The sequence below is a fragment of the Anas platyrhynchos genome, chromosome 8 (assembly GCF_047663525.1).
Source record: "Anas platyrhynchos isolate ZD024472 breed Pekin duck chromosome 8, IASCAAS_PekinDuck_T2T, whole genome shotgun sequence".
NCBI lineage: Eukaryota > Metazoa > Chordata > Aves > Anseriformes > Anatidae > Anas > Anas platyrhynchos.
The window spans coordinates 18,244,731-18,266,588 of NC_092594.1; the positions used below are offsets into that span (position 1 = coordinate 18,244,731).

General features: G+C 60.8%; 1 protein-coding gene across 15 annotated transcripts in view; it reads right to left on the bottom strand.

The window, feature by feature from the left end:
- CACNA1E (calcium voltage-gated channel subunit alpha1 E) overlaps window positions 1-21,858 on the bottom strand; it is a 101,875-nt gene that overhangs the window by 51,916 nt on the left and 28,101 nt on the right. For 14 of the 15 annotated variants that reach the window (XM_072041559.1, XM_072041566.1, XM_072041568.1 and 11 more), the window contains exons 3-8: window positions 17,059-17,325; window positions 11,722-11,827; window positions 11,164-11,303; window positions 3,917-4,020; window positions 3,142-3,294; window positions 2,740-2,921 (exon numbers count right to left, since the gene is read on the bottom strand). In XM_072041559.1, coding sequence (XP_071897660.1) covers window positions 2,740-2,921; window positions 3,142-3,294; window positions 3,917-4,020; window positions 11,164-11,303; window positions 11,722-11,827; window positions 17,059-17,325 — 952 coding nt within the window. Of the gene's footprint in view, window positions 1-2,739; window positions 2,922-3,141; window positions 3,295-3,916; window positions 4,021-11,163; window positions 11,304-11,721; window positions 11,828-17,058; window positions 17,326-17,750; window positions 18,044-21,858 lie in introns of those variants that run through there. The other variant, XM_072041569.1, reaches the window with a different exon arrangement.

The following is a 21,858-nucleotide window of genomic DNA, read 5'->3' on the forward strand; positions in this document are numbered from 1 at the left end:
AAAAAAAAAAAAAAAGCAGGAACATTTGGCAAGCTGGAGAGGGTCTGGCTTTAAGTGCTAACAAAGAGCCGAGCCAGGAGGGGAACAAAAACCCCGCTTTCTGCCCGTTTCTGCTCGGGGTGCACGCAGCAGCACCTACCAGGGCGCAGCGACCAGGAGCAACCTCGGGGTGGGGGGAAAGCGGCTCAAATAGTTAAAAGTTAGGATGGTTTTAAGGCTTTGGGGTGGAACTTCCTCAGCTCCTCCTTCCTGAAGCCCTCGCTTGCCTTTTAAACCCATGGTTAAGTTGCAGGCGAGGAGCAGAAGTGGCTCTGTCCTGTGGCGCTGGGGGCTTTTCGGCTTCCCTGGCCCCCCAAAATAGCCACGGAGGTAATAAGGTCTGCACCTGCTGAGGGCATGGTGCCTAAATTAAATCTTCATCCCTCCCCAGCCAGGTTTTTTGGCTTGTTTTAATTTGAAGCACACGCAGCAGGACTCCTTCTCCTTCGGCGAGGGCTCCAGCTCGAGCGCCTGGCGGTGTCCCAGGGCATGGAGGGCTCAGCCACCGAGAGTTTTCCCCCTTTTGACACCTCTCCCACCTCCTTCACTCGCCAGCATCCCTCCCTCTGCCTCCTCTCCCTTGGAAAGGCACCGGGCTGAATGCACCTGAGCCATGCTCGGGGCCTGCCAGTGCCAAAAATGTTGGTCTCGTGGCACCCCCTGTATTTTACCCCCCTCTTTTTCTCCAGTCCTGCCTCCTGTGTTGCAAGAGGGATTTGGGGTTTACAGCAAGCAGCTGTGGCCTGCTTGCTCCCTTGACGCCTTGCCATACATTTTTAATTAGCAGCACGGATGCTCTTCCAGTGCTGCTCGGGAGGCAGAAGGATTTTACCCATTAGTGCTGACGGCCGTGGCCCTGCGCAAAAACGGAGCCGGCTGCTTGCACGACCCAGCTTCAGCACGGCCACTGGGGCTGTGCCAGCCCTCCTGTCTGCCTTGGGTTGCTCCAGCCACCCTCATTTCACTGGGGCTGCCTCTTCCCACCTCAGCATCCCTCCCCCAGTGAGGCAAGGAGGGTTTTTTCCACGCTCTTGTCCTGCACCGACACCTGGCCACGGGCTGCGGTCCCCGCACCACGCAGCCAACATCCCCAGCTCCATCAGTGCCAGGGGCAAAGCACACAGCTGGGACAGGTGAGGTTCAAACCCCATCCCGAGGCCATGTTCCTCAGCCTGTGTGAGCACTGGGTGCCCTCGCTGTGTTTTTTTGCCCCAAATCCCAGCTCCCAGCAGTGCGGGGAAGCTGCTGCTGGCGGCTCCCGAAAATGCGCTCCTGCCTGCTACCTGCAAACAGCAGCCGAGCGCCTCCGGAGCTGGAGCAAACAAACAAATCCTGGTGAATAAACACAGCCCTCAGAGCCGGTGTTGTGGGGGAAGTCATGATTTCAAGCTCCTTTCCCTGCCTTTTCACCAGGCTGAGCGTCCCCGCCGCGCTCAGCATCCCCGCGCCACTGCAGCAGGGAGGCAGGACAGGGGTCCCCTCTGCCAGCGGGGGTTTCCCTGCGGTCCCAGCAGAAATCAGGTCTGCTTTCAGAGCATCCCAGGCGAGGGGGATCTGCTCCAGCAGCAGGAAAAGCAAAATGTTCCTCAGCTTCCATTTTGGACAGCTGGAGGGACCGCCAACCAAAAGCCACCTCAAAAAAAGAACGAAACCCTTCGTGCTCCCAGGGAAAGACACAGCACCCCGCGGTCTGAGGCTTGTTTTTCCTCCCCCCAAGCACACGCCGGTTTCTGCAGAGCAAGCCTGCCTTTCACGCAGGCGAGGCTGTTGAAAACAAGGCGAGAGCCGAGCGCATCCACGAAATAACACACGTGGAAAGCACCGCGGGGCTGATTAGCTTTCCGCGACGCTTTCAACAAATTGTGCAAGCCGCGCTCCAAGACCTGGCAAAATTGGGGGAAAATGGGTCTTAAAATCACGAAGCAGCTACGCGGGGGAATATTAGAGTAAGCAATTTCTCTGAGAGATTGCAGAAGCGTTTTCCCTGCCACCTCCTCTCCCCTGCAAGGCTGCCTCGCTCCCCTGAAGGGACTCGGTCCCATCACTTGACACCAGCAGCGTAAGGCAGAGACCCCCTGGCTGACCTCCCCAAACCTGGAGGCAGTGAGAACCCCCCTGGGGACCACAGCCCCCCGTGCACATGCCTGCTCACACCTCCACATTTGCTTTTTTCCCCAAAAAAAGGGTCGTAAGCCCATTTTGCTGCTGTCACATGCGGGGACCGAGTGCCCGCAGCCTTCGCGTCCCTGCGAGACAGGGGGAGGGCGAGGGACGTGCAAAGTGAATCAGCAGCATTTTACCACCAAGACCCAAGTCCTCACTCAATTAGCAGCCAAGGAAGGGCCCTGATACTTCCCATTACGGGTAAGTAATAGCTGGTACTCTGCAGAGGAGCGGGAAGGGGAGGCAGGGCGATGTCCTGGCCGTCGGGGACAGGATGACAGAGCACAGCCGGCCGCCGAGGCGCCTGGTGCTGGGAAAATCATCCGGACACCCAGTCCCCAGCATCCCTGAGAACCCCAAATTAGCATCAATGCATCCCCCCGGTGTGATGGCTGTTCAAATCCCACCCAAATGGGATGCGCTGGCACCATCTCCATCCCTCAGGATCTCAAAACCTTTCAGGCCACGGAGCTGCCGTCTCCAGCACCACGTCCCCGCACCCAGGCACCCCACGGACCCCCCGGGCTCGCCACTCACGTTGTACAGGACTGTGGTCCACCCTTCCATGGTGATGCACTGGAAGACGGTCAGCACAGCGAAGAGGATGTTGTCGAACTGCGTGATCCCGTCGTTGGGACCGATCCACTCCCGGCACTCGTAGCCCGGGGGGCAACCCTGCACCCCGCACGGGTGGGGGGGGTCCAGCTCCTCCAGCTCGCCTGCGGGCACAGGGCAGAGCCAAAGGACGCGGCGGTCAGGGAGGAGAAGAGCCCAAACGCAGGGGGGCTGGGGACAGAGCAGGGCACGACGAGGAATTGATGCACCCTGGGTGCAAGCCTGGGGTCGCATGCACCACACGGAGCAAACCATTTTTTTTTTGTTTGGTTTGGTTTTGGTTCTTTTTTGCATGCTCAGGGTGCACAGAGCTGCCTTCCTCACCTGAATTGTTGGTGTAGCAGGCTCGGTGCAGCTTCCCGCTGTAAAACTCCAGGCCGATGATGGCAAACATGAGAATGGCGAAAAAGAGCAGCAAGCCGATCTGGAGGAGAGGCACCATGGCCTTCATGATGGACTTCAGCACGATCTGCAGGCCTGGGAGGGAAAAAGGAAGAGCCCAGCTCAGCTCAGCACACGCTGTTCAGAACCAGGCACCCCCGCTCCCACCTCACCAACAGCCAGGGGGGCAGGGTGAGCTCCCCAGCACCACCTGGACATCGCTGGGATAAGCCCCACGACATCCCCAGAACCCCAAACTGCTCGCTGCCTGCAGCACATCACCCCTACAGCCTCCTGGGGAGGTGGTGGCAAAGCTCTGGGCATCCAGGTGAGCATCAACTCGGGGCAACGCAAGCAGGTGCCCGAGGAGGGAAGCCACGGCAGCAGCCTACTTTATTTATTTATCCCTGTTCCTGCAGAGGAAACCTTGCAAAAAGATGAAATCTGCCCTGAATCAAGTCCTGGGAGGATCCACTCACAGCCTGCTGGCCAGGGAGCAGGACCCCAGAGCTGGCAGGGGGCACCAAGCCACCGGTGGGCCGGAGGGGACCTGGGGACACCGGCTGGTCACCTCCCTTTGTCACCCACCAGCTTCTTCCCCTCCCTTTCCCCAATTTCCACCCCACATCACCGAGGTGAAACAAGCTCCCCTCGGTCTGGAGGAGACGGGAAAGGGACACGAACGCCCCGGGAGGAGAACTGGGACTGTCTGACTTACTGGGAATGCCCGAGACGAGCTTCAGGGGCCTGAGGACGCGCACGGCGCGCAGGGTGCGCAGGTCCACGTGCGTGTTGAAGTGCGTCCCGGCCGTGGCGAGGATGCTGCGGGCAGACACGGAGAGAGCGGGGTTAGGGCCCCATGGAGCATCCCCCACCCAGGGAACGAGGTCCCACGGGCAGGACCCGGTGTGGGTGCAGGGATCCAGCGCCTCCCAAAGCCCCCTTGGATGCTGCAACAGGAACTCGCGGGCTGCTGCGGCCAGCCAAAGCTCCCCAACCCTGGGAACCCCCGGAGATTCCCCCCACCATAGATAAATACATTTAAAAATATACAGCAATGAAGGTTTGATGACCTTGGAAGGCACAGGAAAGGCTCCAGAGGTGTTTTTTTAAACACAGAAATTTCCCAATCTCTAGAAAACAAACTGGGGCAGAAGGGGGCCAGCGCACGCCGGGGCCAGCAGTGGAAATACCCGAGGTGCTGGCAGCGCAGGAGGAATCGGGGGGCTTGGTGACACCAACAGCACAAGACGGTGTCACCGGAGCTCGTGGCCACCCGTCCCACCCGGGCTGGGTGAGGAAGAGGAGGAGGAGAAGGCACCAGGAGCAGGGGGAGGAGAGGAGGGGACGGGGAGGAGAGCAGGACAGAGGGCGGCAGCCACCTCGGGGCTGCTTGCAGCAATCCAAAAACCCAGGGAAATTGGGTCATTGTTCCACTAATCCACCTAATTACAGGCCAGAGCGGCTCTCTGGCGCGCTGAGCAATTAGCGCTCGCTCCCTGCCCCGCTCCCCGAGGCACGCAGGGCCCAGCGCCCCTCGGGAAGGCGGCTCGGTTTCCTGGCACCAGACCCTCCCGGCAGCACAGCAGGCTCTTACAGCCCGTTTCCGTGCCCTCCTCCCCATTTTACCAGGCCGGTTTTGTTTGCAGAAGGGCGGCACAGCCTGCCCCAGCCTCACCCCGACACCACACAGGGTCCAATCCCAAGGGACCCGTGGGCTCGCAGCCGTGGTGGCACCTTCTGGACAAGCCCCAGCCCCTGCTAAATGCTGACACCAGGCAGCTGGGAGAGAGGAGAGGGGCTTCATCAAGCCAGGAGCACCCAGAAGCTCGGGAGAGCTGCTTTGTTAAATCGTCTGTGAGACCAAAATCAATAATCAATACAGCACAGCCACTCGGCAGCGCACAGGAGGGAGAGGAGCGCGGCTGCTTTCATGTCTTTGGAGCCACCTGCGGTGACAGCAGGACAATCCAGCACTCCCCAACCACCAGTGGAAGCACACCCTGTGCCAAACGGCCCCCAGGACCTGCAGCTTTTGCTCCTCGTGTCCCTGCGTCCCACAGGGATGAGGAAATGCAGTTGCACCGAGCTGGTCCTACAGAGCCAGGGGGAGCGATGGAGATGGAGTGATGGAGCGGAGCCATCCCAACCTCACCAGCATCTCCCCAGCTTCCAGTACCGGCCGGACACCCCACGAGCTCGGACCAGCCCTGGCTGCAAAGTCCTCTGCTAACCCAGATTGCTTTGAAGGGCTCGGGAGCCTGCGCGAGGAGCCTCCAGGCAAGGTTCATGCGATTCCAGGGCAGCCCTCCGCCGCGCCCTAAATTCGCTGCTAAGAATGGGACTCCTCTGTGGCAAGGTGACGTGCTCCTTGTCCTTGCGGGGGGACAGGGCACATCACGAGCTCTGCCACCGGGGGGGTCGGACAGATCCCCGAAGCGAGGTGGTGGCACTGGAGATGTTTCCCCCAGCCAACAGCCTAAAGATGCCCCCACGCATCCTTCCCATGAAGGAGGGCGCGCCGCTGGAGCTGCTGCTGGCCAGCCCAGAGTCCCAGAGCACCCACAGGGCCCTGAGCAGGGGCTCAGCTGCCCAGGATTCATTTTAGACCAACCGAGGTGGCTGGAAAAAAACAAGCAGGCTTTCAGGCACGCAAGCCTGGCTTCTGTCTGCTTTTTCCAAGCCCTTTGGTTGCCCTAATAAAACACATCGCGTCTCCCCACGGCCAGGCTTCTGTACGCACAGACATCTCCGCTCGTAGGATGCTCCAAACACCCTCCTGCTCTGGACACGGGCGTTTCTGGACATGGGCAGCTGTTAATTGCTCGTTAACCCTCCCAGGTGTGCTTTTTTGGCACAGCGTGACCCACATCGCGCCGCGCGACCCACTTCTGCTGCGGGAAGGCGCGAGCCGGTTTCAGCGCCACGCGCATCGCTCGGGGAAAGACCTGGTTCTGAAACCACCCGGGGAAGGTCCAGCCTCTCCTCCTCCCCCCTTTAAATCTGCTCCAGGGGCGTCTTTAAAAGCTTCGTCAACTAAAACGAACCAAAATGAAATTGGAAATGAGCTTCAGCAGCCGAAATGTGAAAAACGAGGGAGAAAAATCGCTCCAGCACCTAGCCCGCTGGCGAGCATCAGCCCCAGGGCCGGGCAGCAGCGTCCCCTCGGCACGTGCCCACGGATTTTGGCACGTCGTTTTTGGTGTTTTGTGGCTTTCTGCAGAGAGGGGACAGCTCCGTGCTGATACGAGGAGGCAGCTCTGGTATCTGCAGAACAATTTCAACCCTCTCAAACGCTTTACAATATCCACGTCTGAGGTACTAATAATTATTCTTTATTTTTAGGCAAGGACCCAAACTAAAATTACATCTCGCCATCCAAGTTATCTGAAAAAGCTGCCAGATTGGGCTATAAAAATCCCAGTGATCTCATGCTTTTCATCATATGTACCGGAGAAAAAAAAAAAAAAAAAAAAAAGAGAAAAAAAAAGGGAAAAAAAGTGAAGGCGTTTTTATAGGTCACCCAGGCAAAGGGGCGAGCTCTACTTCTTCGGAGGGAAGGGGGAAGAGAGATTCAGGTGGAGAAAGGAGCAGAGAGGATCCAGTGGAAGGATGCAAATAAGAGAGGAGGCAGGATGGGAAAGATACGCTAATCCGCAGAGTACCATCGAATAGTGAGCAATCAGCAGCAGACAAACACATGCTTAGGAGAAAATAAATAAATAAATAATAAAAAATTATAACCGGACGGAGCCGGGACGCGCTCCTTTTATTTACGTGCAGCCCCTGGAGCGCGCGGCGAGCTCCGAGGGCACCTTGGGGCTGGAGCCCTTGTCCCGGGAGGGGAGGGAAAAGAAAAACCAAACAAAAAAATCACATCCCAAGTTCCCAACAGGCAGCTCTGTCCTTAGGGACCCTGCCGATGCGTATCCCAAAGCTGTTTTCCCAAGCAAACGCTGACCCCCAAAGCAGACGGCTCCGTCTCCCCCTCGCCAAACCGAGCACCCCCCGGCGATGCCCACCCGGGCCCTGCACGGGGCTGGAGGTGCCAGCAAGCTGCCAGAGCCATCCCGGCTCCGAATCTGGGCCAGGCAGGGTGCTGGCTGGCACACAAATTAATATTTATAATTAAGTGGAAAGGCCCCTCAAGGCCTGAACCGCCACCTGACTCCGTGAGGGAGACTAGCGCGTAATTAATAGACTGGTCAAACGGCTCATGGAAAAGAAGCCACCTGGTGAATTTACCCCATTCTTCCCCTTTTTGGCCACTGGATCACCCCCTTCTCTGCAGATACCAGCACCGGTTATGCAGACCAACAGGCCCCAGCAGCCCTGCAAACAACGACCCCGTTCGCCCCGATATTCCCAAAAGGTGATGGATGCACCGCGGGGACACAAGGCAGCCCCACACCCTGCCCACAGCATGGTTTGGAGTGACCTGAAAGACATTATTTTTTTTTCTCCTTGTTCTTTCTAGGTTTTGGGGCTGCAACATGAGTGGATTGTGGGGCTGCAAAGCCGCTGGTCCTGATGGCACAGTGGCTCCTGGGTGGGGAAGGATAGGGTGAAGGTGTGTGAGTGGCACATGGGATGGATCCTGAACCCAGGGAACGCAGGAGCACGGCTCCCTCTCCCCAAGCATTAGGAGCCCAGATCCTTTAGGGTTTAGAAATCAGGGTCTTTCTCCAGGAGGATGCTTCCGCACCTCCCGTGATCAGGGCTGCAGCATCCCCCCTGGTATGGGGACACGGCCACATGGTCACCAAGCCAAGTCGTGGAAAATGAATAAAACTGCAACAAAACGGCACTTTGCTCCTGGAAACCCTGAGCTGAAAATGGTGAGAGCAGAGCATCGGGGCGAGCAGCTCTGGCTCCTAAACTGGCCGTGCAGGAAGATGGGGGGATTTTTGTGCCCCCCAACCCCAGCCCTCGGCTCTGCCTGCCCAGGGGCAGCCCCGAGCCCCCCAGCCCTAACGCGCCCCATGCGCCTGGACGCTCCCCATCCCTGCCCTTTGTGCGAGGTGCCGGTGGCAGGCACGTCCCGTTGCCATGGCATATGGCACATGAATCATTCACAAAGCTCGGGAATTAATTATTCATCCCAACGAAAGACCAAACACTTTTACTAATTGTCCTGGAAGGGAAGAGCAGGGGAGAGGGGTGAGAGGTGGGGGAGACACCACGGTGGAGCCTGGCTCCATCTGTGAAAAAAAAAAAAAAAAAAAAAAAAAAGGGATAACCGAGGTGGCCATCCCAAAATCCTGTGCCCATTTGCTGCTGATGATGAGCCCCAAGCCGACTTGCCCTAATCTTCATCGGGGCTGGGGCAGGCAGGCTTTGTCTGATGGCACACACTGCGGCCACCCTGCCGCCCCTTGGCCGTGCTCCACACCACAAAACACACGCGTGGAAACCTCCGTGCCCAAGGGGGTGGCAAAAGGCACCCAGCTCTTCCTTCTATCAACCTGGGCATTTATCCCCCCTGCATTCAGCAGGGATAACCGCCAGGACACCGGGGCTGGCACAGCGCAAAGACGAGCTTCCCCAAACCTCCGCGATACAAAGGGAGGCGCAGGAAGGGAAGAGCACGTGCTGGAAAGCAGAGCGACCCCCCGACAAGTAGTACCAGCAGTCAGAATGAAAAGAAAACCTTTTGTGCCAGCATCTGGCCTTCGCACAACTCCACAAGGTCCGTTTGATTTCCGTTTTCCTTTTTCCCTGTCGCTGGAAGTGTTCCCCCACCCCTTCATCTCGCACGTGGCGCCTTATTGTATTGCTGCTGCGACCAGAAGAGCCAGCACACAGGGCGAAGCACACGCCTGCCTGGGAGCTTTCAGAGCCAGGTTAACCCTTCTTTTCCATGAGCTCTTTCCCATCCAGCGCAGGACAAGGCGGGCTGTTTTGGGTCGGGGTTTTCCATTCATTACACCACTTCCAGACCCAGCCCTTGCGCAGGGAGCTGATGCTCCCATCGCCGATGCTCCATTAACCTCCAACCTCTCCCTCTTAGGAACCACTGGTTAAGAAGTGACCATGATCCACCAGCCCTTTCTGACCATTTCTGAGCAGTTTTCCCCCTTTTTGGTCCAGGAAATGCTGCACCGAGCAGGTCCCAAGCTCAGCTTGGGTGCCCAGCCAGGCTTGGCTCATGCAGGGCGAGCATCCCCATCCCCATCCCGGTTCTGCCCCAAAACCCGTGAAGGCAGCTCACTGCACATTTTCTGAGAAAAGTATTTTTGGCCGGGGGAGAACAGGCTGTTTTTCAGGCAGCGATGATGATTTGGAAAGCAGAGGTTATAAACGGAGCAGGTTTATAAGCGTGCCTATTAGTTCCCCGGTGGAAGCTTTAGCATTAGGGAGTTTTGGGTGGGCGTTGATTTCCACCGAGATGAAAAACCTGGGTTTATTGACATAAGAAGCAAACACCGGTTGAACCCGAGGTGCCATCCATCCCTGCGCAGGGTCCCAGGAGGCTGCTCATTTTGCAGCCCCTCGCTGGGGTAATTTGTGCCCCCATGGGAACCTCAGTGAGGTGCCTGGGTGGTGATGCCCGCAGCATGGAGCACCTCTCCGACCAGACACGTGGTGAAATAAACTCAGCCAGGGAGTGTCCCCCGTGGAGGGACAGGACAAGGGCCAGCAAACATGATGCTGGGTCCACCAGGATGGATCCTGCTCCTGTGGATGTCCCCCCTGTTCCCTCCCCTAGCCCTTTGTCCAGAGACACACGAACCAAATTTGGGGCCACGACCACCATCTCCAGACCCCGCACAGAGATCCCATTTGCCATCCACCCAAGGCAGTGCATACATCCCCCACGGGCTGCCTGCAGGCCGCCGGCCAGCCCAGCAGCACTTCCTGGAGAAATTCACCCCAAATTTGGGGGAGCTGACGCACGCACAAGTCCCTGGTGCGGGGAGGCGCTGCCGCCACTTCTACTCGCGCCTCTCCAAGCGCAAGCAACACAGGGGGGAGAGATTTTTCCATCTGCTGAGGCACAAATTGGGATGCCAGGAGGGGAAGGAGCAGCCCCTCTGTGCCTCATAAGCGTGCCGGGGGGGGGTTGGCACCTCTGGGCACACCAGCAGCCCGGCACGGGCGATCGGTTCCCTGGCACGGGGCCCGGCGCAGGAGGGAGCTGGTGGGTGAGTAATTGCTGAGCGCTGACTCAGCACTGGCTCGGCCGCAGCCAGCCCGTCCCGACCCGCAGGAGAGGTCCCCGTCAGCCCCGTCCCCACCCCCAAACACAGCGTTTCCCCTTGGCTGCGAGCCCCAAAGGATGCCCAGCTGGGCCAGCCTGCAGCCCGCGGGCATTCCCCATCACCGCTTTGCTGCTTCGGGTGGATGCAGCCCTGCGCCGTGGCTCGTCCCCCGCTCCCTGCATCACCCCGCTGGCCCCAGAGGTGCCACCACAAGGCCCTGGCCCAGCTCCTTGCCCGTGGGCACACCAGGATTCTCCTCCTGGCCCACACCTCTCCACCGTGGGCACACAGCGCCCATCGCCGCGTCCCACGGCACCACCACGCTCGGTGTCCCCTCCAAACCCCTCCTGTCACATCCCACGCGGTGACACCACGCAGGAGCAGGCTGCAGGCCAGGAGACAGGGCTGTGCAGCTCGGCAGAACCCCGGGTACAACGCCTGGTGCCGTGCCTCAGTTTCCCTCCATCACCCCAAGGCGATTCTGCTCGTGCCCCTTGCCACCGCCAGCGAGCAGAAGCCCGCCCGCAGCCGCCCGCTCCTTTCTGTGCCACCAGCACAGCTCGTCACGGCCCAAGCAGGGCTTGAATCTGGGCCACGTCCCCAGCAGGTGACACGAGCAGTGACACAACCAGCACCCGCCACGCTCTGCCACCCCCAGCGCTGCTGCCAGGAGCCAGCATCACCCCGTGCCCTGGAGCTCGTGGCACCACCAGGACGCGTCCCCTGCCCGGCCACAGCCGTGTCCCCGCGCCGCCCGACTCACCCGCTGAGGACCACGATGAAGTCCATCACGTTCCAGCCGTTGCGCAGGTAGGAGCCCTTGTGGAACACGAAGCCCAGAGCCACGATCTTAATCCCAGCCTCGAAGCAGAAAATCCCAATGAAGTACGGCTCCGTCTTCTCCTGCCGGAGGGGAACGGGGGGACATGGTGAGGGGTAGGGGGACACGGGGCAAAGAGCTCTGGACATTTCACGTGGGGTGGCTTCACCTCGCATCGTGCCCAGCTCCTGCCCCGTCCCACCTTCCCCAGTCCCATCCCACCTTCCCCAGTCCCGTCCCACCTTCCCCAGTCCCTTCCTCCCCCCCGGGAGCTCTCCCAGCCCTTCCTCAGCCAGCACCAACCTTGGAAACCCAAAGTTTGCAAACCCAAAGCGGGGGCTGTGATCCACTCAAGCTGCTCATTCCCCACCCCACTTTTTAGGATTTTTAAACCTTCCCGGACCCTCTCCATGGAGGAGGAGGCTGGCGGGGTGCCCTCCTGCCCCACCACCCCAAAAAAACAGCCAAAATCATCAGGGGGTGCCCTCGGCTGGCACTGACCAGTCTCCGTGACATGGGCGTCTTGTCGTCCTCGGGGAGGTGCTGCTCCAGGGCCAGCACGATGCAGTTGGCGATGATGGTGGCCAGGATCATGTACTCGAAGGGCGTGGAGGGGAGTCAAGGAGCAGAGCAGAGGTGGATGGAGTCCCTACCACCCTTTTATCCCCAAAAAGCATGCACAGAGCCTGGCTTTCACCTCCAGGCAGGACATTTACCACCAACAACCACCCTTTGGAGAGACCACGAGTGCCTCATCAGCAGGATGTGCTTAGACCCTTGCCAGCATCCCAAATCCCAGGCTTATGGCAGGTCACGGCACAGCAGCGGTGACCACCGAGCACCAAAACCCTCTCACACCTTGCCAAAACCCCACAGCCACGTGGGCTCCGTCACCGGTGCCAGCGGGACGGGCACCGGAGCAGGACGGCTGCCAGGAGGGGCAGCCAACCAAAGCTTGCAGGAGCTGGGATTTATTTAGGGAGAGGAGCCAGAACAGATTCAGCCAAGGCGTTTAAAAGGCCACTCAGGGAAATTAATAGTTGGGGAGGCAAAAACAAACCGGGAGAGACCTCTGCGGTGCACGGGTCCCGTGCAGAGGGTGCGGATGCGCACAGTGAGCACCTCCCCGTGCTCGGCCAGCTCAGACCCAAGTTCTCCCAACATGGGTCAGCCGGGGCTGTGGCACCATGCCCTACAACTCCTGATGTGCTGGGTTTGGGGAGCCTGAGGGGGAAAAAAAGCCTCCCCTAGGACCAGCAGGAACAGCTGCCCAAAGCAGGGGGAAAATAGCCGCACACCACCAAGCGTCCTCCCAGCTCGGGGCCGGACAGCGCTCGGTCACATCATTTCCTCTCTCATTAAGCATTAATGCCCTGACCTTCCAGCCACCCAAACCACAGAGCACCTCCCTCCCAGCCCAGCAATGAAAGCCCATCTCCCTCCAGCCTTCTCCTCCTCCTTCGTCTGGCTTCTCCGGGAGGATCATTAGGGAGCCGATAAAAATAGGTTCCTTTATTGATTTATCTCCTTTATCCACGCTCTCGCCCCTGAATAGTTGACTCGTTTCCTTAGCAACTCTGCTAATCCCCCTGCACACCTGCAGCCTGGTGCGCTCGGGGTGGGGAAGGTGCCCCAAGGCCACGCTGTCCCCAGCCCGTGTCCCCAACCCATGTCCCCACCGGTGGTGGCGATGCCGTGGTGGCGATGCCGAGCTCACCCTGCCGTCCCCACCCAGCAGATATCGCTCACGTGGAGACCGTGCCCAGCTCCCAGCTGGGATTTGTGACGCTGGTGGCACGTTGGTGAGACCTCACCGAGCGGCTGGGTGGGATGTGAATCCCTCCCCGGGTCCGGGCGAGGTTTGGGAGCTGCAGGGAGCTCCCCTCACCTCCTCTGCAAGCAGGAGCAGCTCCGTGCTCATGCTTTTCCCCACTTTCGAGGCCAGTAGGGGTGGAAGGAGCAGAGAGAAGCCTCCTGGGCATCTCCAAGGACCCAACCTCTAAAGGGCAAGAGCGATTTCACCCCTCCAGCATCCCCCAACCCATCTCTTATAAACCGAAGCCTCCATTCCCCAAAGATCCCTACATTTCCCCCAGGACCTGCTCCCCTGCAGGGCTTTCCCTGCTCCCCAGCTGTGACCACGATGGAGCTTCAGCTCCTACACCATCAGGGGGCTTCACCCCGCTTGCACCAAGCTGCGACCCCGCCGCTACCGGGAGCCGTCCCCACCGGGCGCCTTTTGGGTGCCCCCATCCCCACACCGTGCTTCTGAGCAACCCAAAATCCACCTCTGCCTGTCGGACACAGAGGCCTGGTCCCCACCCAGGACCCTCCTGAAGGCTGAGCCCAGCAGGATGCGGCCGGGCAGGAGGTGCCCGCAGCGACGTGGGCGCAGGCGCCTGCCTGCCACGTGCAGCCAGCTCCGGGGAGAAGCCTTCTCCTCAGAACTGGAAACCAAAACCTTTTTCTTTTTTTTTTTTTTTCACCCCACTCCTTTTTTTTTTTTTTTTTAAACAAAAAAGAACCGCATCATGTGATTTTCCTGCCTTAACATCAGTTTTTTAACTTTGGTCGCCGCAGCAACGGGATGCAACTTGGCGTCGCCATGACAACAGCTGCCTCTGCCCGAATTCGCCATCTGACGGGCGGCCGCGCTCCAGCCCCGGCTGGCAGAGACGGCCCTGCCCTGCACCCACCCGCCCCTCCCCGAAAGACCACGCTTCAAAATCCCTGACGGGTGAAGGAAGGACCCCAAAAAAAGGGCCCAGGAGGAGAGGAGATGCTCCTGGGTAGCGCCAGGAGGTGCCCAAGGGCGGCACGGCGCGGTGGAGCTCTTCCCGCAGGGAAATGGTGGCGAAGGGGAGGTGATGGGGACAAAGAGGCCACCGCTGTCCCCAAGGGACGGTACCCAAGAGGCTGATGTGGGGGTGCCCGCTCACCCCAAATCGCTGCCGTGTGGCACGCGCATCCCTCGCGGTGGCCACCAAGAGCGGCCTTGGGCACCGGGAGGTCGCCGCAGGCGCAGAGGAAGGTGATGAGGAAGGCTCGCCAAGGGGCTGGGGACGGAGCCAGAGATGGCACCCCCTGTCATCTGGCCCTCCTGGGGAGGGAGAGGGATCTCGTCCAGGTCAAATGCGATTAGGCGGATGAAGGACGGAGCAGGGAGAGGAGCTGCAGCCCATCTCGTGCGCTAACTGAATTGCGGCTCTCCAGGCAGGCAAACAAATGAAATCAGGGCTGAGGGCCTGGCCGGCAGAGCGGGGCTTTGTTTCGGGAGGAGAGGAGAAGCGAGGAGGAGATGTTCCCACAGCCGAAGCAGCGGCTGCCTTGCGTTTTGAGCCTGAGCAGAGAAAAGAGCAGCTCCGGCAGAGGTAACAAGCTGGGCTTTCGGCAAAGACTCGCTCTCCCCACGGAGCTGAATCCCGGCCCCGGTTCATCGTATTTCTCCTCCTTCCCCTCCATGCATCATCCCTATTTACACCGGGAAGCCAAACTGCAGAGGCTGCTGGTTATAATTATACAGTTACCCAGCAGATACCCAGGCCTGAATCACCGGTTATTTTTAGCCCTATTACCTAGTCAACTGGAGCTGGATGAAGAAGAGCCTCCACTCCTCCCCTCGCTCCATCCCGGCCCTGGGTGCCGCGGGCCAGATGCGCACAAATCCCCCTGGCCCTGCCAAAAGGCTTCTGAGAAGGAGAGCAGCTCGCAGGGCCACCGGTACCGACACCAGCTTCCACCCACGGAGACCTTGCCATGAGGATGGCGTGGCCCAAATCCCTGAGCTTTTGGGCACGGGGCATTTTGGCAACGCCCGGCGTTTTGGGCAGCGTGCCCTAGCGCAAAGTGAGGTGGCACCGAGGTCCTCTCCACCGGGCACAACCACGGAGCCTCAGGAGAGGCTTCTGCCTTTCCCAGCAGAAATGAGCACCTTCTGAAGGCCCCCTTTTCCCCAATATTTCACGCAACGGGTACAAAGCCTTCACCAAAAAGCCCTGCCCTCGGGAGCTCGAAGGGAAGAGGCGCCGTGCCGCGCTGCAAGCCCCAGGGTGGGCAGCTCAGAGCGGGTTGGCAGCCACGCAGGGAACGGCCACGGGGGCTCAGCTCCACGCACCCACCCAGGGACATGTCACTTCTTTTAGGGGAAAAAAAAAATAAAAATAAAGAGCCAATCTCCCTCCTGCCACGCAAATGCCACGGAAGGATAACGCCGAGGGGTTTTTTCAGCGTGGCGGCCGAGCGCCAGGCTCCGGGAGAGCGCAGCAGGCGAGCTGTGGTGCCACACCACGCCAGCACGGGACCCCGGCCCGCAGCAGCGCCTGGAAGCAAAGCTGAGCAGCGAGGGCCCTCCCACACCGCGCTGGAAAAGCACATGAATAATTTGGCATATTCTGGAAAACAAGCCCCGCCGGCCCGGCGAACGCCCTGCAGTGCTCTGAGCGGAGCTGCCGCCTGGCTGAGCCTGCCTACCCACGCCGCTGCACCGCCGCTCCCAGGGCACCATTTGGGGATGGCGCAGGGGGTCTTGGCGAAGCTGCCCCCCACCCCGGGGTGCCCCTGCACCCCCAGAGCACAGCCAGCCCCCCGAGCATCCTCTGCAGCTGCCTGGGCAGGACTCGGAGGCGGCGATGCAGCAGCACGCCGCGGGGGTCATCTCCTCAGCAATGCTTAGCGCCGGGGGTGGCACGTCCCGCGGCACCGGGGGTGTCCCCGAGGCACCTGTTGCACCAAATAACGCCGGTTCTGCTCGGTGCCAGGGCAGGTGCCTCCATCCCGCGCCCGGCGGAGGAGCCGGCAAGTTAACCAACAAGTTGCAGGGAGAGCCAGCGCCAGCAAGAGCCGCACGTAATCACCACTGCAGAAAACGCTACGGGGAGGGTCCTCCGGGAAAAAAGACGTGGCCACGGGGAAGTTTGCGGGCTTGTGTCCTCGGCGAGGAGGGGACCCGGGAGGCAGGGGGGTGCCGAGCACAGGTTGGATGGAGAGGAGCACGCTGCGGTGCTGGGCACCAGCCACGGTGCCCGGGGGCACCCATAGGGAGGGCGGGAGGGAAAAAAAGCACATGGGGGTATTGGAAGGATGGGGGAGCTGTGGGGACCCGCGTCCTCCACCCATTGTGGATTCCTGGGGTGAACCACGGTCCCCAGAGCAGATTCCAGAGGCCGTGGGGAGCAGCAGGGGGCAGGCAGAGGGGCTGGCATCTTTCTGTGCCCCAGGGAGGGGGCAGCTGGTTCCCAGGGGAGCGGGATGGAGGCTGTGGGGTGAGGATGGCCGTGCCCCCACCAGGGGTGAGCAGGCACACGCAGGTGACCACAGGGGGACAGGGAAGCCGCCACCCTGCAGGATTGGGGGCTCGCAGGGGCCCGTCCCCAGCAGGATGGGTGGCTCTGGGTGGGGTGGCAAAAACTCCAGCGAGACATCGAGGCGCAGAGGAGAGGCTGTGACCCCCTGGCCACGCACACCCGTGCCCGAGAAAAAGGTACCCCAAAACACGCAGCGCCAAAACCACATCAGAGAGCCCCTCGCCAGCACGGGGGGGCTTCCGAGTTCAAGCCCCAAGAGGGGCTGGGGTCACCTGGAGGGGGAGAAGGGGGAAGGAGCCCACCCCAGCACACGCCGAGCAGAGCAAGGGAGGGGAAGCAGCAGCAGCAGGGCGAGGAGAGCATCCCCGGGGACGGGGTGCCAGGGCACCCCTCTCCGCGCGCCGAAGGAGAGCAGAAGGCAGGCGCTTACCTGCCAGCCAGTGCCACTCGCACGTGTCCTGGGAGGCCACCGAGGCAAATCCGGGCACGGGGAGCAAGGGGGGGGGCTCGCCGGGGGGGGTTGCAGAAAGGATATGGCCAGTCGATGAGCTTCTTGGCGTATTTCCTGACTATGTTCTCTTCCCCAAAGAGGAACAAGGATCTGTTGACGGTGAAGCAGTTCTGCCGGACGGGGATGGGGTTGTACAGAGCCATAGTCCGGGCTCGCTGCGCTTTGGTTTGCTTGAAGGCTCCCGGGGTCCCTCCCGCAGGGGCAGGAGCTCCTTGCCGGCTCCGGTTCTGCTCCGAGCCCCCATCTCCAGAGCCAAGCCTGCCGGCCACCGCCTCCCCGAAGCGAGCCATCCTGGAAGAAAACGCACAGGTGAGCCGAAGCCGCACGGCCGAGGCAGCGGGGGAGAAGAGGGAGGGAGGAGGTGGAGGGGTGGGGGGGCTGCGGGGCCCCCTCCTCCTCCTCCTCCTCCTCCTCCTCTCCGGGTGATGCTCAGCTCCGGCGCTCCTCCAGCCCTCCCAGGGAGCCGAGACCCGCGTGGGGAGGGAGAGGCAGCGCCGGGCTCGGCACAGCGGGACCCCAAACTGGGGGGGGGACACAGCGGGGAGCCCCCGGGGCACGGCGGAGGCTGCGGCGCCCCGTCCCTAAGCAGCCCCCGCGCCTCCAGCCGTGATGCCAGGGGTTAAAAGCAGCCTCATCCCTCCCAGCACCCGAAGCAGCCCCTTCCCTGCCCCTCCTGGCGAGCCCTGCACCCCGCAGCCCTCCATCCAGCACAGCACCCGGCACAGCAGCGCAGGGGAGGCCGGGGGAACAGGTTGCAGCGCGGTCCAGCCTAGTTGGAGCCTCGCAGCCAACTTCCCCCCGCCGGCTCCATCTTCGGCAGCCCCCGGGAGCCCCCCGGCTGGCCCAGCTCGCCGGGCCTCGCAGCGGGGCCCGCAGCCGCCGCAGGGATGCCGGAGCCTTGGGCTGCCAGGGCACGAGCACGCAGGCACCCGCGGCTTCCCAGCAGGAGCCGGCCACCAAATCGAAGGCTCGCTCGCCGCGCCTCTGCAGCTCGGGGCTGGCTTTGCTTTAATGAAGTCGGCTGCAACACACGCACACGCACACACACACACACACCCCGCACGCACACACGCAGGCGGGCGCGCACAACACGCGTGCACGCACACCCGGCTCGCTCGCTCGCTCCATCCAGTGCATTCTTTTGGCAAGCACGGGAGCCGCTGCGAAAAGGGAAGGCAGCGGGCGAGGGGAGGGTCTGAAGGGAACAAAGGCTCCGGCGGAGCCCCCCCTGCAACAAGCGCTCGCCAGCTGCAGAGGGGTTTCCAGCGCCCGGGTGAGCGGCTGCTGGTGGAGACGGGGTTTGGGGGGTCTCTGCTTTCCCCCCTCTCTGCTTGCAGGTCGGGGTGGCGAGGGGCTTGCTCCATCTCAGCCTGCACTGAGCTCCTCTCCAGGCACATGCACGGCCCCCCGGGCCGCCCTGGTGCCCAGGGAGAGCCCTCCTCTAGATTAGGCTCCTTCACCCCCCTCCCCAAATACACCCCGTGCTGTTTTATTTATTTTTTTGTACCCACGGGGGAGGCGTACAGGGGCTGTGGCTGCCCCCCCCCACCCCATCCTGCTGGGGCACGCAGCTACCGCAGTGGGGGACCCCACATCCACCCCACCCCAGGGCTCCCTCCTCACCACTCACACCTGCACATCCCCCAAGCGATGCTCACAGCATCACCCCTCTCTCTCCCCCCCAAAAAATAAAATGAAATAAAAGCAGCCCTTAATCAGGCAATCAGCCCTCATCAGCCCAGCTGGGCGAGGGCTGCACCCACCACGCAGCCCGACAGCACCTCGCCGCGGACATCCCCACCTCCAGGCACCACCCTGGGGTTGTCTTTTTGGTCCAAAAGAGGAGCATTTAGCTAAAAGGCCATGGGATTGCTGCGCCAGCACTCAGACAGAGCCCCCCGAGCCCACCAGCTCTCCAAAACACCCACCTGCCATGCCTTGCACCCACACGAGCAGTGAGGGTGCTGCCGGAGGTCTGGTGAGGCCCCCCCAAGCTTTGCCACCACAAAATCACAGCAAGGAGAGGAGCACCCAGGGCAGCCCAAAAGGCAGGGGTTTCACCCTGCTGCTGCTGGGGGAGGTGCTGCCCCCACCAACTCCTTACAGCCCCACTGATCCACCCCAAAACGCTGCCCTAACCAAACCGGGTACGATTTGGGGAGCGCTCCAGGGAGCGTTCCCTCTGCTGCCTCCCCACCACCGGTGTGCCATTAGGATCGTGCCACCTCTCAGCCCTTTAAGACGCCGTTAATTAAGCCCAGGGCTGTGCTGATTGCCCCGAGCAGATCCTCAGCCCTGCAGATCCCCCACCTGGGCTGACCTCCACATCCCCAAACCTTCTCCTGCGCCACCAGGGCAGGTACCCAGAGGCTGAGGATAGAAAAGCTTGGACCCTGCACCCCTTCCTGGCTCAGAGGTGCCGTGACAGCCTCGCTGCTTCTCCTCTGCCCCCCCGTGAGCTCAGGCACCCCCTTACCTGGGCACCTCTGCCCCGGGCTGGGTTTGCTCTGCTCCCTGCTCTGCGCTGGCTGCTGCAGGATGACCCCGCTGGGAGCCTCTCTCCCTCTCCGCCGGTGCTAAAGGCTGGGATATTTATGAGCAAGCAGCTCCTTAAGCGAAGATTGAAGGCACAAAAAAAGAAGCCCTGGCTGTGCCAAGAGGCGCAGGCTCCGCTTCCCAGGATGTTTATTGCCATCCCCGGCTTGACCCTCACCCCGGCATCCGTGAGTCAGGGAGAAGCGTGCCTGATGCCTACATGATTCAACATGGCACGGAGCTTCGCAGCCAGCTCGGTGACGGTGCTTTGCACTGATTTTTATTATTTATTGTTATTATTATTATTAATAATTTTGTCAATGAAGGAAATCCAAGAAGACAGGGCACCGGGGGAGGGTGCACCCGGGAAGGAGCCTGGTTAAGACTTCCAGAGGGATGCTAACTCCCCTCCCCACGCGATGGCAAGGTGAAACCCAAGCTTTTTTCCTCGATTTTCTCCCCCAGCAGCACAGCGAGGGCTGGGGTCTCCAACCCTGCCCCTCGCAGGGGACCCCCCCCCATCCCCGGAGCCCCCCGGTGCTCGCAGCGCGGTGATGCCCCGAGCGGTGCTGCCCTGCCCGCTCCGGCACCGCCATCTAGCGGCTGCTGGCCTCGCCCTGCAGCCCTCCTGAGAGAAAAAAAATACATAAAAAATTCAAATAAAAGCACTCCGTGCTCCCCCCGCAACCCCTCGCTCGCTCCTTGCCTTGCGGAGGGCAGCGGCACCCTTACGGCACAGCCCCCAGCTCATGGGGACCCCAGGGGACCCTGCCTGTCCCCCCCACGTGCTGCCACCCAAAAATGGGGCAGAATGGTTAAATGCAGCCCCTGCTTGCTTGGTGAACTCAAGTTCACACGTGAGACCCCTCATCTCAAGGTCAGGTCCCTCAGGCACCCAGGGCACGGCTCCGTTTCGGTGACCGCAGCTCCCGGCAGCTCTTATGGGCTGCACTTGGATTAGAAAGTGTCTTTTGGCATCACGATTCATTTTTTTTTTTTCCATTTTTTTAAGTAAGGCTTCAACCGTGCGGAAAGGGGGAAAAAAAAAATAGGCTGAAATGAGAATCGTCTACATCGCTCTGGCCCCATTTCAAATTGGGACCGGGTAGCTCTGACTCAGAGGCGTGTTTATAACCACGCAGGGCTGCAAGTTTTTTCCAGGAACAGATTCATTACCTGCAGGGCTAGGAAGAGATGTTTCTCCTGCTCCCCACCAGCACAGCTCCCCCACGGGCAGTGGGGCCAGGATGCTGGTGGAGAAGGGCCAGGCGGGTCTGGGGGGGTGGCATCCTGGGGACCCCCACAGCCCCTCGCTGGTGCCACGGCACAGCACACCCTGCGCTCCAACACCACCTCCTCACCTTTCCCCAAGTGTTTCCCTAAGAGGATCCATCCCAGAGCGACTCCAGCCCCATTTTTAAAAAAAATCACTGCTCTGCAGCCGACAAGCAAAGTGCAACACGTCCCAAACCCACGGTGGGACCTTTTTTTCGGGGAGCTCTGGGCAGAGCGTGGCTGAACGCCCACACGTCTCCAGCCCTTCTCCTCCTCCCCTCTCCCCGCGCCTGCGCGCACGCACAGATGCTTCCCAGTGGCTGATCTGTTGTGACATCCACCTGTACAAGCAGAAGGGGAGACGTGCCGGAGGTGTCTCCGCGAGCCAGACGAGATGTCAGAACAGAGCTCAGGCGCGTGGATGCGCTGCTCCCTGTGCTCTCCCCAGCGCAGGCCGGGCTCGGAGCGTCCCATCCATCACAGCTGCTAGTGGAAGGATGCTGCGTGCACCGGGGGAAAGCCAGAGGTTGCGAGCTGAACGAGTTGGAAGGGACCTAAAGACAGCCAAAAAGCCCACGGTCCTGAGTGTTTATAAGCCCCAAGGTGCTTTTGGTGCTTGGTCTCACCACTCAGCAACCTCTGCTGCAGGCACCCGCCCCACCACGGGCTGCCCACAGCTTCCAAAATGCCAAATCCAACCAGCACACATCACCAAAGAGCACAGGACTCGCTGGGGACTCAGCAGAGGCTCGCCACAGGGACCCCTGTGGGACAAAACCTCTTCCCCGTGACCGCCGTGTGCCTTGGGCCAGCTCTCGTAGCTTTAGGCTGGGAGGCTTCGCAGCTCAGCTGAAGAGCCCTGAAATAATTACCCGTTAATAAATTGCCTGGAGTGCCCCGCTGCTTTATTTAGCCTGGCAAGTCGGGCTCTAATTGGCATTCGCAGCCACGTCCCGGCTGCTCCGGGCAGGCACGCAGCAATCCCAGCACCCAAACAGCTCCCTGCCTGCCTCC